This window comes from Cebus imitator, unplaced genomic scaffold, assembly GCF_001604975.1.
Source record: "Cebus imitator isolate Cc_AM_T3 unplaced genomic scaffold, Cebus_imitator-1.0 Scaffold205, whole genome shotgun sequence".
NCBI classification, from domain to species: Eukaryota; Metazoa; Chordata; class Mammalia; order Primates; family Cebidae; genus Cebus; species Cebus imitator.
The window spans coordinates 2,229,645-2,246,899 of NW_016107520.1; the positions used below are offsets into that span (position 1 = coordinate 2,229,645).

General features: G+C 37.8%; 1 protein-coding gene across 7 annotated transcripts in view; it reads right to left on the reverse strand.

The window, feature by feature from the left end:
- SPEF2 (sperm flagellar 2) overlaps window positions 1-17,255 on the reverse strand; it is a 196,774-nt gene that overhangs the window by 107,354 nt on the left and 72,165 nt on the right. For 6 of the 7 annotated variants that reach the window (XR_001830837.1, XR_001830835.1, XR_001830838.1 and 3 more), the window contains 6 exons: window positions 11,665-11,884; window positions 10,548-10,702; window positions 8,999-9,074; window positions 7,268-7,329; window positions 5,242-5,345; window positions 1,596-1,852 (listed from right to left, as the gene is read on the reverse strand). Coding sequence is in view for 2 of the 7 variants with exons in the window: in XM_017548274.1 (XP_017403763.1) it covers window positions 1,596-1,852; window positions 5,242-5,345; window positions 7,268-7,329; window positions 8,999-9,074; window positions 10,548-10,702; window positions 11,665-11,884 (874 nt within the window). In the remaining 5 variants the exon portion in view is untranslated. The remainder of the gene's footprint in view (window positions 1-1,595; window positions 1,853-5,241; window positions 5,346-7,267; window positions 7,330-8,998; window positions 9,075-10,547; window positions 10,703-11,664; window positions 11,885-17,255) is intronic. The other variant, XR_001830836.1, reaches the window with a different exon arrangement.

Consider the following 17,255-nt stretch of genomic DNA (forward strand, 5'->3'; position numbering starts at 1 on the left):
TCCCAGTCTCCTGCCCATTGGCTTCGAGTCTGGACCATTTATCTCAGCCCAGCCCTGCAGGACTCTGTAGCCCACGTGGCTTTGGATGTAAAGTGCTTCTCTGCGATGATGTTCCTCAGGTTTCCCCACAGGCCCCGAGCACTGCAGAACTGCATGCTGCACCTGACCCTAGTGGCTAGGCTCCCACTCAGCCCAGGCTCCTGCTGGTCTAGAAGGGGGACTGGGTGACACATTTGCCTTGAAAATTTGTCCTTCCTTGGCTTATGAGACATTCCTCTCCCAGGCTTTCTTCTCCATTTAGCTGCTGCTTCTACACACTTCTTCCTTTGCTCTCCCCACTAAATTCTGGTTTCTATCTATAGAGCAGTGTGATTTTTTTGGAGGCAGGGTCTCGCTCTGTTACCCAGGTTGAAGTGCAGTGGCGTGATCATGACTCATTGCAGCCTCGAATTCCTGGGTTCAAGTAATCCCCCCACCTCAGCCTCCCAAGTAGCTAGAATCACAGACATGTGCCTCCATGTTGGCTTTTTTTTTATTATTTTAATTTTTTGTAGAGACAAGGTCTTGCCATGTTGCCTAGGCTGATCTCAAACTCCTGGGCTCAAGTATTTCAAATCATCTTTTCTACAATGTGGAAATGGTCTCAGCTGAACACAATTTATTTTCATTCCTAAGAACAAGAATCATTTGCATTACTATCAGTTTCCTGCTATTTATAGAGTTATAGAAGAACTGAGTCAAAACCCAATGAAATCAGGTACCCCCAAGGGTTCGAGTCAATACTCAGCCTTCTAGTAAAATGATGTTCAGGTAATCATTTGTTGATTTCAAAGTCTTCTATCATTTTTCCCTGATATATTTACCACGTTTATTATCATGTGCCAGATTCTATCCTAAGCATGTAACTCTGATCTCATTTAATTCCCATAACAATCCAACAAGCCATTCTATCATAAAGATTGTGACACTGAGGCTTAGAATAATAAAGTAACTTTCCCAAGGTCAAATATCTCCTCATACATAAGAAAGCCAAGGTTCAAGAATCAATGCTTTTACCAATAAGTATTTAAGTTGTGGAATAAAGGATTTTTTTTCAAGGTTGAAAAAGAGTTAAATAAACTGTGAATTTTTGCAAGACGATTCAACCCCATCATGTGACGTTTTCAGCCAACTGATACCTGCTCTTCAGAATACTCGGTCGAAGGAGAAGATGTTATAAGATCCTTTCTTACAGCACAGATATGGTTTATGACCCTCAAAAGGGTGACCCACCAAAACATGCTAGAAAGTCACAATGCCCTCTTCTATATGTGCATGTCTCAAGAAAACACCCCTATGCCAGGGGATCTCCCAAGTTGATGAAAAGGTTCAGTGAGATGCTTGCAGTTAGACTGGAATTTAGTTCCAGGCTTTGCCCACAGTACTGAATGCTAACAGTTAAAGCAAGAGGCAACTATGCTCGGCTACATAATTCTTTGATAGGCTGAAGTGGATTATTTTGTACTCCCTTATAATTGTAAATGGGAGTATTCATGGATTCAAAGAACAAACAGTTGTCATTGTAAAAAAGGTGTCAAAAAAGGTGTCCAGCTTACCTATTATATCATTCATGCGACTCATGGAGGAATTATCTGAAATGTCTAACAATATGACAAAATCAAATGCAGAAGAGGGAAGAGGTACTTCTTTGTAAGTCACAGGATCAATAGCCAAAGTGGATTTTTGTGCTTTTTTTCTCTTCTCTTCTATGAGGTTTCTATTGCAGCCCGTAAGAGCTTCTTCCAGAAGCTGTGCTTGGTTTAAAGTCATTGGAAAACCATCTAGGATCCAGTCTTGATTCACAGGTATCATGCTAAATTGAAACAGGACAACTCATGAATATTTTGTTAGACACAGGTACTTTGGAAATAATATGATGAATTTTTCTCTTTTCTTTCAATTCCACAACAACTTCCTTCTGCATGAATTTCATTACTTTATAGCTAAAAGATTAAGTTTCTAATGTGTCACATTAATGTCCTTAAAATTCTTCTGTGGATACTTGCTGCCCTCCAAATCTATTCCAGAGGTTTTACCACATTAAAATTAACTGGCCACACCTGTATTAGTCCTTTATCACACTTGATAAAGATATATCTGAGATTGGGCAAGTTACAAAAGAAAGAGGTTTAATTGGACTCACAGTTCCACATGGCTGGGAGGCCTCACAATCATGGTGGGAGGGAAGGAGGAGCAAGTCACATGGATGGCAGCAGGCAAAGAGAGAGCTTGTGCAAAGAAACTCCCGTTTTTAAAACCATCAGATCTCGTGAGACCCATTCACTATTACAAGAAAGTGATACCATGGGAAAGACCTGCCCCCAGGATTCAATCATCTCCCACCAGGTCCCTCCCACAACACATGGGAATTATGGGAGCTACAATTCAAGGCAAGATTTGGGTGGGACACAGCCAAACCATATCAACACCTTATTTCTCTACAACTTATCACTTACAATTTTGAACCATTTACTTCAAACAAACTCATCTCCTCAATGTAATGTTAGTATGAATTGCATTTTCTATCTTGTGTTCATAGACTGTTCCTCCTTTGGACCTCAGCTTCCTCATTTATACAATGGGGTTACATAACATACCTCATAAGGTAGCTGTGAGTATTAACTGAAATGATGTATTTTAAAACCTCAGCACAGAGCTTAGCACATACTGGATACTTGTACTGCCAACTGGGAGAGCTTTTCCTATCCCAGCCAATCCTGTGTAGGGTCATAGTAGCCTGATCTGAATTTCTCTGACTTTCACTTACTTCACCATGCAAGTGGTGATTAATTTCTCTGCTCAACACAAATTCAAGTGAATCTTTTAAAACCTCAATTAGATTATAGGATGCTGAAGTACAACTGGGTTTTTGCACTCAGCACAATATCCTCTTCAGAGAATGGGTGTTCAATAACTATTGTTTTAATTTGCAGCTGGAAAACAAGGTGAGAAAAGCATAAACTTCAAATTTGTTGTTCTAAGCCCTTAAATTATGCAAAATTGAGTTTTTGGCCTTTGGATTAAAAGGTATTATTTCATTTGTTTCTCTTGGAGCTCGCATTAAACAATGGAATGCCCTTTCCAAAGGTTTCTGAGTCTGCTTTGGGGACTGCATGTGATCTTTCTGCTAGTGTAGCAAGGAAGGGTGGAGAAAACAGAAGTTAAGGGAGATTTCATTACTTGTTCAAAGTTACAAAACTAAAAATTACCCAAATCCAATGATCTTTCCATAGTATCAAGCTGTCTTCAGGTCATTTGAATATAGTTCACGCCTATATTTTCCTCATTAGGGTCTTAAGAGCAAGAAAAGGTTTCATTTTGCTTTTATAACTTGTCTAGAGCTTGGTGAAGCATTCTGCATAGAACAAATTTGTTGATTCATTGGGCTAAGATGGGAAAGAGAATTCCCTTGAGTACAGTACCTTCACCCACAATTGCAGGAGGCACTTCAGAGGAAGGGGGAAGTCAGGGCTACCCTTGTTCAGCTGTAATGTGAGGACGAGATGAGGGGGAGTCAGGAGCCGGCGCTATACCACTAACCCCATGTAACTGAAGCCCCTCACTGAACTGTCGTGTGCCTCCCTTTCCTTATAGAAAAAGGAGAAATTGAGACTGGATCAAAGATCTCACACCGATGACTGTCATCTGGAGGTTCCTCAGGGGCAATGAGGATGGTGGCGGTGGAAGGAGGATCATAGAGTTCTGACGATGGGGTGTGGAGGTTTCAGTTCCACCGAAACTCAAGTGAAGCGCTGCTTTATATCTGGTGCTTTTCACATGCATTTTTCTTTTGAGCAGAAGCAAAGAATTCCACGGCTGAAACATGCTTTACGCCACTTCTGAGAAATGTTACAGCTATTAGAGTGAGGCCCCTCCTAGATCTAGGCAAGCCCTGAGATCTGATTTCTAGATACATCATCATTGAGAAGCAACTTAAATCTTTAATGTCATCTTTTTTAAAAAGTCCATTCCAGATGCAGAGTAGAGCTCTCAGCCCTCCTTGGTCTCACTGGTTCCACATCCCACATCTCACTATCAATTCTGCTTCCTCACTTACTCTAAGCTGTCCGCAGCTCTTTCTCAGGGGGCTTTTTGACAGTTTTCTCCATCCTGCTTGGCCTTATCTCTTTATTACATGTATCAGCCGAGTCTCTATGGCTTCTTTTTTCCCCTCAGATTTATTGAGGTATAACTGACAAATCAAAAATCTTTTATTTAAGGTTTACAAATGACATTTTGATATATGGATGCAATGTGAAATGATTACGGTAGCCCCTCCATAGCTGCAGTTTCACTTCGGTGGTTTCAGTTACCTACGGTCAGCCATGGTCTGCAGATAGGTGAGTACAGTACAACAGGGTATTTTGAGAAGGACTACATTCACACAACTTTTATTATGGAGTACTCTTATGAAAAATTATTCTGTTTTATTTTTGTTGTTAATTTCTTATGTGCCTAATTTATAAATTAGTTATTAACATAGGTATATATGGATGGTATAGAAAAAACAGTATTTATAGGGATTGGTACTATGTGAGGATTCAGAAACCTACTGGGGGTATGAAATGTATTCCTCACAGATAAAAGCCACTCTCTGTGACTTCTTTTAGTTTTTCCTTTTTCTGCGTTACAAAGGAGGGCTGAGGGGTGATTCTTCTTGCAAAGAATATGAGAAATGACAAAATTACAGCCTATTTTTATTTTTTTTAATCCCCTATCACATGTCATCTCAGTGCTGTGCACATCCTTTATTCCTTGCCTGTGCACCCTCTACTCTGCCCTTGCCTTCCTGTCCCAGCACTGCCCAGCCTTTGCCCAGTCTTTGGATCCCTGGGTTCAGCTTTCTGACCTCTCTTCCTGAAACATAAAATGAGGAAGCACCATGGTCTGTGACCACAGAGTTGAGTCTTTCCCTTGGCTTTTCCAGTTATTCAATTTCTCCTTAAATTCCCCACAGGTAATAGAACCCGACTTTATTCATGTCTGGGTACAAGAAGTCAAGATTGGTACAGGAGAAGATGTGGAATATAGGGATTTAAATCACAAAATATGTCTATCTTTTCATTGCTGTATATTTTCTTATACAGATGAGTAAAATTTATGAGATACTAAAACAAAAAAATTCCCATATTATTCTTTATACATTTTTGTGTGATAAAGAATATATTAAGTAGATATGAAGAAGAAAAATGCTATACATACTTAATAGCATTTACCATGATGCCAACAAGCAGCACGTCAGGAATGCTCTTTCCTTTCTTCAGTAACTGTTCTGATTTTGCGCCAAGCTGAGCACGCGTAGTGAGCTGGGAAAATAAACAAGAAATGACAGAAGATGGCTAATTCAAAAGTCAAATTCCAAACATCTGGAGGAAAAATCAATTAAATTACTGTGCTCTCTGATGATGACACTGATCATGTGGCACAATTCTGGCGTCAGGAAAGCACTTCAGGAAAATTTGTGTGCAGAACTTGAGGCTCTTCCTTTGAGCCTCCTTCCCTTTCAAGCTCATATTTTTCAAATTTCAGCTGCTTTTGCATCCCCAAACTTAATTCTCTAATACCTGAAATCAGAAAGATTGAGCTCTCTGCTTGGGTTCTAGCCACTCATGCCATGTAGACTGGGGCATGCCCTCTGGGGAAAACCCATATAAACATGGTCCTTGCCCAGTGAAGTTCTCATCTTTCCATGGTCAAATTCCACAGATTTTCTGTCTGCTGTTGGCTGCTTGCTTATTTGCTGTCTTCTTTTAGCCCTCAAATAATTAGCTTTTATATTTCGCCTGGTGTTTATAATTGTATTTGTAGGTTAGTCCAATACAAGCTATTCAATATCACTGAAACAGGAACTTCCCTAGAGTCTATTCTTAGCCGCCAGAGTGAGAATTTTATGTCAAATGGTGTCGCTCTATTCCAAACCCTATTAAAACTATCCCTTTTACTCCAAATGTCCCGATAATTGCCTGAGTCTCTGACTGATCTGATTCTTCTCCTTCCTGATATATGTCTCTAACCTCATCCTTCACTAAATAAAATACTCTCTGGCCCCTGTGGCCAGGCACCTTCCTGCCTCACTATCCTCACAGTCTGGAACACTTCCCCAAATCCAGTGCACTGGTTCTCTCACTCTTTGAATCTGCTTAAGGAGGCCTGCCTAATGTCATAAGGTGACCAACTGTGCCTCTTTCACTTTTTTTTTTTTTAATCCCCATCACAACTCATCTCACTGCTGTGCACATCTTTTATTCCTTGCCTGTGCACCCTCTACTTGCTCCACTCCATGTTTCCTTTTTCATGACACTGATCATCATCTTCAACACCATATGTATCATAGTTTATTATTTCTCTCTCCATTAGAATGTAAACATCATAAGGTCAGGGACTCCTGTCTTTTGTATTTACTGGTATATCCGAGTTATTAAAACAGTGTACAAAACAACATATGCTCTTTGAATTGAATTGAATATAGAATTTGTGAAAAAATCAATAAATATAAATATAAAAACATACTTATCCTTTCTTCTAATTCATATTTCAACTGCACAGAATAAAAATTGTAAGTCCCCTTTTCTTGCTTTTTCTGAACTCACTTCCCTTCCCACTGGTCACCTTGTTTACAGTTTGGTGTATATTCTTCCAAAACTTTTTCTATCTTTAAGCAGTTTTGAAATCTAAAATATTATAAAACTGTTTTTCATAATGAGATGCATTACAAAAATAATCAAATGTAATAAAAAGTAAAATTTCACTTGATTTAGTCTGGCCATTTTATTTGATGACCAATTAGATTCCATTAGGAGAAACAGTGAATTGTTGGAAACATTTTCTCAGGAATTAATAAAAAAATTCTACAGAGTCACCAACAAGAGTGAGGATAATATCTGGAAAAAAATATTTAAAGGTAAAGAGGGTATAAGGGAAATAAAAGTCATAAATTAAATGGTAAAGAAAAACACACAAAAATGAGCTTGGCCTTAGTCTAAAATTTTTAAAAGCACATGTTTATCACCCTGGCAAAAGTGAAGAGTAATTTCCACTGCTTTTGATAAAAATATTGAGAATACAAAGAATGCTAAGTAAAGTCAGATAAGCTAATATTATACCATCAAATTTACTTTAAAACCAAAGAGCACACTGCAATTTAATTGCATTTGAAGACACTCCAAAAGGCCATTAATCATGACACATTTTAATATGCTACTAGCTATATTTAGATCATAATACTTACTTTTAAGAGATGATCACTTGATTTGACTTCTTCAGCTTTTGGTGTTTTATCAGCATTAGCATCTAGCAATAGGAAAAGTGGTAAGAATAAATTTCTGGTATTTATACCTAACAACCACAGCAGTATTTGACCATCTATGGTTTTGGACATAAGGGTTATGATCCATCTATGCCTGAGATACTCAGGGGAAGGAAGTAATAGAATCGCCACAGTATAGCTTTTACCTTCACTCACACCACTAAGATCCTGGTCACCGTGTGTCTTGGTGTTTCTGCTTCCTCCTTACTTCCCTCCCTGACGCTCTCCCTCCCTCCTTCCCTTATACCCTCCCTTCCTGATTGATCTGAGCTCATAAAAATATCATTAGGAACACTTCAACACAGTCGGGGGAAGCTTTTCAGAAGACAGTCAAGTTTTTCTTAAAAAACATTAAAATGTTAATTTTTCACAGTTTTTTGTTCCTGGATTATCAAGTTATAGATAAGTATCTTAAAAGCAGATGACTCTACAAGTCAGAGGTGTTTTAAATTAAACTCTGTGGAAAAAAAAGAAGTTTTAAGAGTTTGTTTAGTGGGCCAGGCGTGGTGGCTCACGTCTGTAATCCCAACACTTTGAGAGGTCCAGGTGGGTGGATCACCTGAGGTTAGGAGTTCGAGACCAGCCTGGCCAAAATGGTGAAACATCATCTCTACTAAAAATACAAAAAATAGCTGGGCGTGGTGGTGGGCACCTGTAATCCCAGCTACTCGGGAAGCTGAGGAAGGAGAATCACTTGAACCCGGGAGACAGAGGTTGCGTGAGCCAAGATCGTGCCGTTGCACTCCAGCCTGGGCAACAAAGGGAGACTCCATATCCAAAATAATAATAAAAAAAAGAGTTTCTTTATAATTACTTAGACTAATATATAATAAAATATGTAATAAAATAATAGTTTTTAAATCAACTAAAATTATCCTTAAGAAACAGATAACAGGAGTAAGGGACAGATAGTGTCCTTTTAAAAAAGGAAAGTCCAACTGCTCTGGAGTGTTGTATGCTCGTAGTAAACCTGGACATTGTTCAATGGTAATGGCAATAATAATGATAGCACAGGAGGAGCTTGGCTTCATGCTAGAATACGAGGAAGGTATTTAATATGGCAAAGCCTTCACTAGTACATACAGAAAAAGAAATATTTAATATTTAAAATTGTTTTCCTTCAATCGTTCTACAAAGGATCTGAAGGACTGCAGCACAGATCCCAAGGAAGGTAACGTTTTATGTTTGGGAAACTTAGTTGTATTGGTAGTGCCCAAGGTTGAGAATAAACTCAGGAACCACTGTGCATATAGGTTAAAAAGACCAGCTCCTGCAATACAATGAACAGAGCAGCACACAGAAAGCCCCAATTGTACTTATACACACAGTCTTGCACAGGTGACAACAAGAAAAGACTGTCTCCCTGCAGAGCCAGGAAGAAGGAGGATGATTTATTCTGGTTTCTTTCTTAACAGCAACAAAACTGATCAACTATCCGAAGGAGGCTGAAAAGATTTCCTTGTAATTTTCATCTTATCTCCAGCTGTAGGCAAGAGTGATCTCGTTCCCTCTGTCAAATGGCTATATGTTGACAACTATGTAACACTTCCCTTGGTTCCTGATTATTTCCCTGAAAATATGTTTGTGCTCACATATATGTGCTGTCATTCTCTCTCTAATGTAAATAGTAGATGATTTGTTTTGAGATCTTACTAAGTATTGTATCACCTTCTGTTTCTGGTAATACTTCATCTGAAACTGGACCAGCCGAAAATACATTCTGTGCATCCTTTGGAGAGAAAACACATACACAGGGAGAGATTTTAATATTGCCATATTTTAATAATCCTCCTAATTTAACATCTGTAAGTAAAGGTTTGAGAACAAATACAATATTTTTTATCGATAACATTAATGATTTTAAAGGGAATTGAAGTTTCAGTCCTAAATTATTATTTCCAGAAACAAACAATATTGGACGATAACTGTACTTACAGAAATACACAATAACCTGTGATATAATCTGTCTTTTGAATGGTCTTCAATTACTATGTAAAATATGCCAACTACTATTTTGAAAAGACAGTGGAACCTGAGGAAAGGGTAGAGTACATGGAAAACCATCTACAACATGGAAGAAGAGATATGCCACCATGAATAAAACTTCTCCCAGTTATTTTGAGAATTAATTGTTAAACGGTTTTTATTTTTTTCAGGTTATGCAAATGACCTGGATTAGATTCTTAGCTAAGTTATTCATTGCAGAGGCAGCATAAGGCAGAGAGAGGAAAGAGTAGTGGACTTAAAATCTGCCATTGCAATCATAGAGAAGCCACTGACAAGTCTTCTGACTCCAAGCAGACTAATTCATGCTTAGGGTCTTTACTGTCTGCTCAGTAGAACGATGGTGCTGGACTACATCAAGGATTCTGAAGGTGGGGCTACATCTTCCTATTCACCCCTCCACCCCAGGAACCTTCATGCAATAATGTAATAAGATGCAGTATTGATGGGAACACGGTATAGGTAAACCTTTCAGAGAGCCATCCCCCAGTTGGGATCTACTATTATAGATCAGGTGTCAGCATACTACAGCTCATAGACCACATGTGGCCTGACAACTGTTTTTATTTAGTTTCTGAATGCCACTGAAGCAGCTGACCACTGTGAGACTAGAGAGAGAGACAGGAGTCCTTCTCTACCTCGGTACCTGCTGGGCTTCAAAACCTGCCTCAGCCACTGCCCAGGGCCAATATTGGGTCTCTGACTACACCCTGGGGACTTTGATGTTGGTAACTGCCAGAAGCTGAGTGGAAGGATCTCGGTCCAAGAGTTGGTGATTTCTTGAGTTCCCCGACAACAATCATATGCCACCCTTCCACCCTCTGCAACCTCCTCACTTCACCCACCCCACTTACAAGCTAGTGGCTGTTTCCTCAGAAGAATGGCTCCTGCTGATGGCTACTACACATAGAGTGGGCCCACCACACTAGGCGGTCCACCCAGACAAACTGGTGAGAAACAGGAGTTCTCTCTCTTGTTGTACAAGTACCCACATAATATCCTCGATTTTGCTTCTTGGCCTAAAATTTGTCCTAAATATTTAACTTAAATGTTTATTCTCTAGACATTTGTAGAACCTAAATCTTACTTTCTGGGTCCATACAGAAAAAATCTCTGGTCTAGAAGACCTTTTAGCTTCCATCTGGTTCCAAATCTCAAATGTTCTAGGCACAGAAAAGAAAAGTAGAATCATACTTGCCTGGCTTTCTTTAATCTCCTCCTGCAGAACCGGTAGAGCATCTTCTTCATCTTTTTTCTGAATTGGTAGGGCCTCAGTGACTTTTTCATTGTCATGAAATGCTTGGATAGCTTCTTGAACAAGAGTGTCAATAGAAAGTATCTGCATAGGAAAGTCTAAAGTTCAAAAGATAATTTTATAAATAGCTTTTCATTTGGGAAATTGAAATTGTTGACTTTATGTTCTGAATTTGCCCTATAACACTGTCTTCCAGTCCCACTAGAACTGCCTTTTGGATCAAGCTTTTTCTTAAAAATTGGGACAAGGCTGGGCACAGTGGCTCACACCTGTAATCCTAGCACTTGGAAAGCTGAGGTGGGTAGATCACAAGGTCAGGAGATCAGGACCTCCTGGCCAACATGATGAAGCCCCATCTCTACTAAAAATACAAAAACTAGCTGGGTGTAGTGGTGTGCACCTGTAGTCTCAGCTACTGAGGAGGCTGAGGCAGGAGAATCGCTTGAACTCGGGAGGCAGAAGTTGCAGTGAGCTGAGATTGTGCCACTGCACTTCAGCCTGGGTGACAGAGCGAGACTCCATCTCAAAAATAAATAAATGAAAATTGTGATAAAATTCATATAAAGTTAAGCATTTCCACCATTTTCAAGGCTGCATTTCAGTAGCACTTAGACTTTCACAATGTGTGCAACCATCACCATTATATTGTTCCCGAAATTTTTCATCACCCTAAAAGGTAATCCCAAACCAATTAAGCTGTCACTCCTCATTCCCCTACCCCTGCCTCTGGCTTCCAATAATTCAGCTTTTTTCTCTATGTATTTGTCTATTTTGGATATTTCATACAAATAGACTCGTACATTATATGACCTTTTGTGTCTGGCTTTTTACACTTAGCATAATGTTGTCAAGGATCATCCATGTTGTAGCATGTATCAATATCTCACTCATTTTTGTGGCTGAATAATCATAGCCTGGACAATTATAAAATGTTTGATGATAGAGATTTCTCAGCATATTAGCAGTGCTTCTTGTATGCTTTTTATAGACATAGACATTTGCAGCTATAGTTCATGTAAACAGAACCTAATGGCAGGGAGAGGGAGAGAAGAAATCCTACCTTTTTGTAGAGACCTTAAAATGGTAGTTTTTCCACTTAACGTTTTCCCCAATAAGCATCCTTTAACAGCAAATGAAGGTAATTCAGGTGTTGTTGATTCTGCTTGAGGAGGAAGAGACTTTTCAAATAGTCTGCGAACAACATGGCCCAGTATGTGATTGTTGGAGGGAGGTACATTGTCAATCATTTCTTCTGGTAAGGCCCACTCTCCAACCATGTTCTGTAAAAATAACAATCGAATAAACAGAAATATTCTGAAAAGTGGCATTAAAATCTATAAAAAATTTAAACGTTGAAAGTAAATCCAAATTGTAGCAAACAAAAGCAAATAATGCTTCAATTATATTATAAAAATGAATAATAACATTAAATAGTTTCATATTAGAGGGGAGAAAAATGCTTCCTATATGAAAGAAAAAAAATCTTAGCTTATGAAAGTGAGCATATAAATTGAGACATTTTGTAATCTAGGTTGAACATTAAGACATTTAAATTGATGTTACCACCAGTAAGTAGGTAAAAGACAGTAATCATTCATCTACTATCTTAAGCAAGTATTAAATTTATTTTACAATATTTTAAAGTAATAAAGATAAAAGAGAATTTTTATGCTTAATATAGCATTCTCTAAGTCTACTGTGTTTAACTCCCATTTTCTTCAGGCTTCTTGCTGACATGATCAAATGATTAGATGGAGAGAAAAAACACTGTACAGATCACATTCTCTGACTTCCATGTAATAAAATTAGAAGTTGATTTTAGGAAGATAGAAAAAAATAAGTATTTTAAAATTAAAAGCATTCTTTAAAAGTAATTCTTGTATGAAAGAGAAAATTGAGACTATAAAGTCTGAAAAGAACATTAAAACAATAGATTTATTAAAAATATAGGGTGGAATCAAACTGTACACATAAGAAAATACCCTTTAGCCTAAAATGCCTTGATCTAGGTGCAGTGTTCAATAAATCAGCAGAGTGACTGCGGTAAACAATAATATATTGAATATTTCAAAAGAGCTAGTAGACAACAAATCAAATGTTCCTAGGGTAAAGAAAAGATAAGTGTTTAATGTGGCAGATATCCCAAGTACCCTGATTAGATTATTATATGTTTTATAAATGTGTCAATATGTTTTTATTATGTATCAATAAAAAATAAAATAGGAAAATAAACAAAGTAGACATTAAAATAGGCAATAAAGGTAATTTTAAAATAATCAAACTAGGAAGAAAAAACTTGTAAAAGTAAAAATGGAGATTAATATATTAGAGAGTAAAACTATCCAGATACTCTTTATTGATAAAATTCTAAACCATATCCTTATTAATCATGATAATGAAATTGCTACTACTTGACACAAAGGTAAAGAATAGCAAGTATCTCAATGCTAAAAACCCTCAATAAACTAGGTATTGATGGAACGTATCTCAAAATAATAAAAGGAATTTATGACAAACCAACAGCCAATATCATACTGAATGGGCAAAACTGGAAGCATTCGCTTTGAAATCTGGCACTAGACAGGGATGCCCTCTCTCACCACTCCTATTCGATATAGTACTGGAAGTTCTAGCCAGAGCAATCAGGCAAGTAAAAGAAATAAACCGTATTCAAACAGGAAAGGAGGAAGTCAAATTGTCTCTATCTGCAGACAACATGATTGTATATCTAGAAGACCCCATTGTCTCAGCCCAAAATCTACTAAAACTGATAAGCAACTTCAGCAAAGTCCCAGGATACAAAATCAATGTGCAAAAATCACAAGCATTCCTATACACCAATAACAGACTTAAACACAGCCAAATCAATAATGAACTGCCATTCACAATTGCCACAAAGAGAATAAAATACCTAGGAATACAACTAACAAGGAACATAAAGACGTCTTCAAGGACAACTATAAGCCACTGCTCAATGAAATAGGAGAGGACACAAACAGATGGAGAAACATTCCATGTTCATGGTTAGGAAGAATCAATATCGTGAAAATGGCCATACTGCCCAAAGTAATTTACAGATTCAATGCTATCCCCATCAAGCTACCAATGACCCTCTTCACAGAACTGGAAAAAAACACCTTAAACTTCATATGGAACCAAAAGAGAGCCCGCATAGCCAAGTCAATTCTAAGCAAAAAGAACAAAGCGGGAGGCATAACACTACCGGACTTCAAATTATACTACAAGGCTACAGTAATCAAAACAGCATGGTACTGGTACCAAAACAGAGATATAGACCAATGGAACAGAACGGAGGCCTTGGAGGCAACACAACATATCTACAACCATCAGATATTTGACAAACCTGACAAAAACAAGCAATGGGGAAAGGATTCCCTGTTTAATAAATGGTGTTGGGAAAACTGGCTAGCCATATGCAGAAAGCAGAAATTGGACCCCTTCCTGACACCCTACACTACAATTAACTTCAGATGGATTAAAGACTTAAATATAAGACCTAACACCGTAAAAACCCTAGAAGAAAATCTAGGCAAAACCATTCAGGACATAGGCATAGGCAAGGACTTCATGACCAAAACACCAAAAGCATTGACAACAAAAGCCAAAATAGGCAAATGGGACCTAATCAAACTCCACAGCTTCTGCATGGCAAAAGAAACAGTCATTAGGGTGAATCAGCAACCAACAGAATGGGAAAAAATTTTTGCAGTCTACCCATCTGACAAAGGCTGATATCCAGAATTTACAAAGAACTAAAACAGATTTACAAGAAAAAAAAAACAAGCCCATTCAAAAGTGGGCAAAGGATATGAACAGACACTTTACAAAAGAAGACATACATGAGGGCAACAAACATATGAAAAAATGCTCATCATCACTGGTGGTTAGAGAAATGCAAATCAAAACTGCATTGAGATACCATCTCATGCCAGTTAGAATGGCGATCATTAAAAAATCTGGAGACAACAGATGCTGGAGAGGATGTGGAGAAATAGGAACAGTTTACACTGTTGGTGGGAGTGTAAATTAGTTCAACCATTGTGGAAGACAGTGTGGCGATTCCTCAAGGACCTAGAAATAGAAATTCCATTTGACCCAGCAATCCCGTTACTGGGTATATATCCAAAGGATTATAAATCATTCCACTATAAGGACACATGCACACGAATGTTCACTGCAGCACTGTTCACAATAGCAAAGACCTGGAACCAACCCAAATGCCCATCGATGATAGACTGGACAGGGAAAATGTGGCACATATACACCATGGAATATTATGCAGCCATCAAAAATGATGAGTTTGTGTCCTTTGTAGGGACATGGATGAACCTGGAAACCATCATTCTCAGCAAACTGACATAAGAAGAGAAAATCAAACACTGCATGTTCTCACTTATAGGCAGGTGTTGAACAATGAGAACACATGGGCACAGGGAGGGGAGCACTACACACTGGGGTCTGTTGGGGGGAAATAGGGGAGGGACAGCAGGGGGTGGGGAGTTGGGGAGAGATAGCATGGGGAGAAATGCCAGATATAGGTGAAGGGGAGGAAGGCAGCAAATCACACTGCCATGTGTGTACCTATGCAACAATCTTGCATGTTCTTCACATGTACCCCCAAACCTAAAATGCAATAGAAATAAAAATAAAAAAAATTTTAAATATCATATGTATTTATTATAGAAAAATATAAAAAAGAAAATGAGGATTTTCTAGGACATTACCACCAAAAGACAACCACTCAATATATTTCCTTTTCATGTGTGCCAGAATCTAAAAATCTTAAAAAAAGAAAAAAAGAATAGCAAGTATTAATGTTGTAACATAATACAAAAATGTTGTAACATAATACGAAATGTTGTAACATAATACGAAAAAAGGTAACAACAGACACACGTACCCTCTGTTCATCATAGCACTATTCACAATAGAAAAAACACGGAATCAACCCAAGTGCCCAGCAAGAGTGGATTGGATAAAGAAAATGTGGTATATATATACCATGAAATAGTACACAGCCATAAAAAAGAATGGTATCATGTCCTCTGATGCAATATGGATGCAGCTGGAGGCCATTATCTTAAGCAAACTAATGCAGAAGCAGAAAATCAAATACTGCATGTTCTCACTTATAAGTGGGAGCTAAATACTGAGTACACATTGACATAAAGATGGGAACAATGAACACTTGAGACTACTGGAGGGAGGAGATGGGGAGAGTGGCAAGGGCAAAAAAACTACCTATCGGGGATGATGCTGACTACCTGGGTGACAGGTTCAGTTGTACCCCAAACCTAGCATTGTGCAATATATTTTGGTAATATTTGTTACAGATTGTTACAGAAGTATATTGCATGGTATAATTTTAATAAAAGTAGGAAGAGGGGAGAATGTTGGGTACAACTATACTATAATAAATTTGGATTTATTAGTGTATGGCAATAAATGATATTCTAAGAAAGTGCAAATGATTAAAATAAAATATTTGGAAAGACAAAAGCCATGAACAAAACGAAAAAGTAGTCTGAGAGCTATACCTATGAAACTTGAAGACACTAATGGTTTACAGAAAAATTTTCTTTCCTTAGCTGAACAGAAATTTAAATGTTTAAAAGTCTTCTAGAGTATAGAAGATTAAAGATAAAGATACTAATTGACATTGACTGCATACTATGTGGCATATACTGTTGTTTTCATGAATTATCTTAAAAGATTCTCACACAACTCTTACATAAGTATTACTATTATCTTTCTGATTTTTAGAAGAAAAATCTGACTATTGCAAAGAATAAGTTATTTTTTCATGGTCATAACAAAGAGTAATGGCAAAACCTAGATTGGAGCCCAGGCAGTCAGATTGCAGAACATGTACTCTGACTGAATAACAATTATTTCATGAATCCAAGGAAGGTTAAATACTAGAAAGCCTATGTACTATATTCATTAATAGGTTAAAACAACAATTAAAAAAGCATATGATCATTTTGACCAAGAAACAACTGATAAAACTCAAAATTCATTTCTGATTTTAAAAGTACAAGTAAATCAACAAAATAAAACAACCTCTTAGTAAGTTATGAATTGAAGATAACTTTCCTAACACTCTCTGGACCAATGGCAAACCAAAATGAACTATACATTTTCCCACTAAAGGCAAGAACAAGAAAAAGCTGCTTATCATGAGTACTATTAGTCACATTATTTTGGAAGTTCTAGCCAGTGCAACAAAATAAGAAAAAGAAAGAAACAGCACTGTCCTTAGAAGTCATGGTGGCTGCTGAAGAGCAGAGTTCCTGGTGTAGAGGTGGCAGCTGCAACCTAAACTGCTACTAGTGCTCTAGGGTAGTGGTAGCAGTGACAGTTTTCCTGTCAGACTTTGCTATGATGGTTCTGGTCTGGAAGTTTAACCTTGAGCCTACTTCTTGAGCCCACCCACTGATTCTTTGAGCCTCCCACCATATTTTGAGTACTTTCTTTTGCTGCTTACTCAGCAAGTCATTTTTTTTTTTTTGGCTTGCAAATTTTTTTTTTTTGCTTGCAAATATTTTGTTTGTAATTTTTTTTGCTTGCAAAATGTTTCTGCTTGCAAATTTGGTTTTGCTTGCAAAAGCTGACAGTCTATGTGCCTTG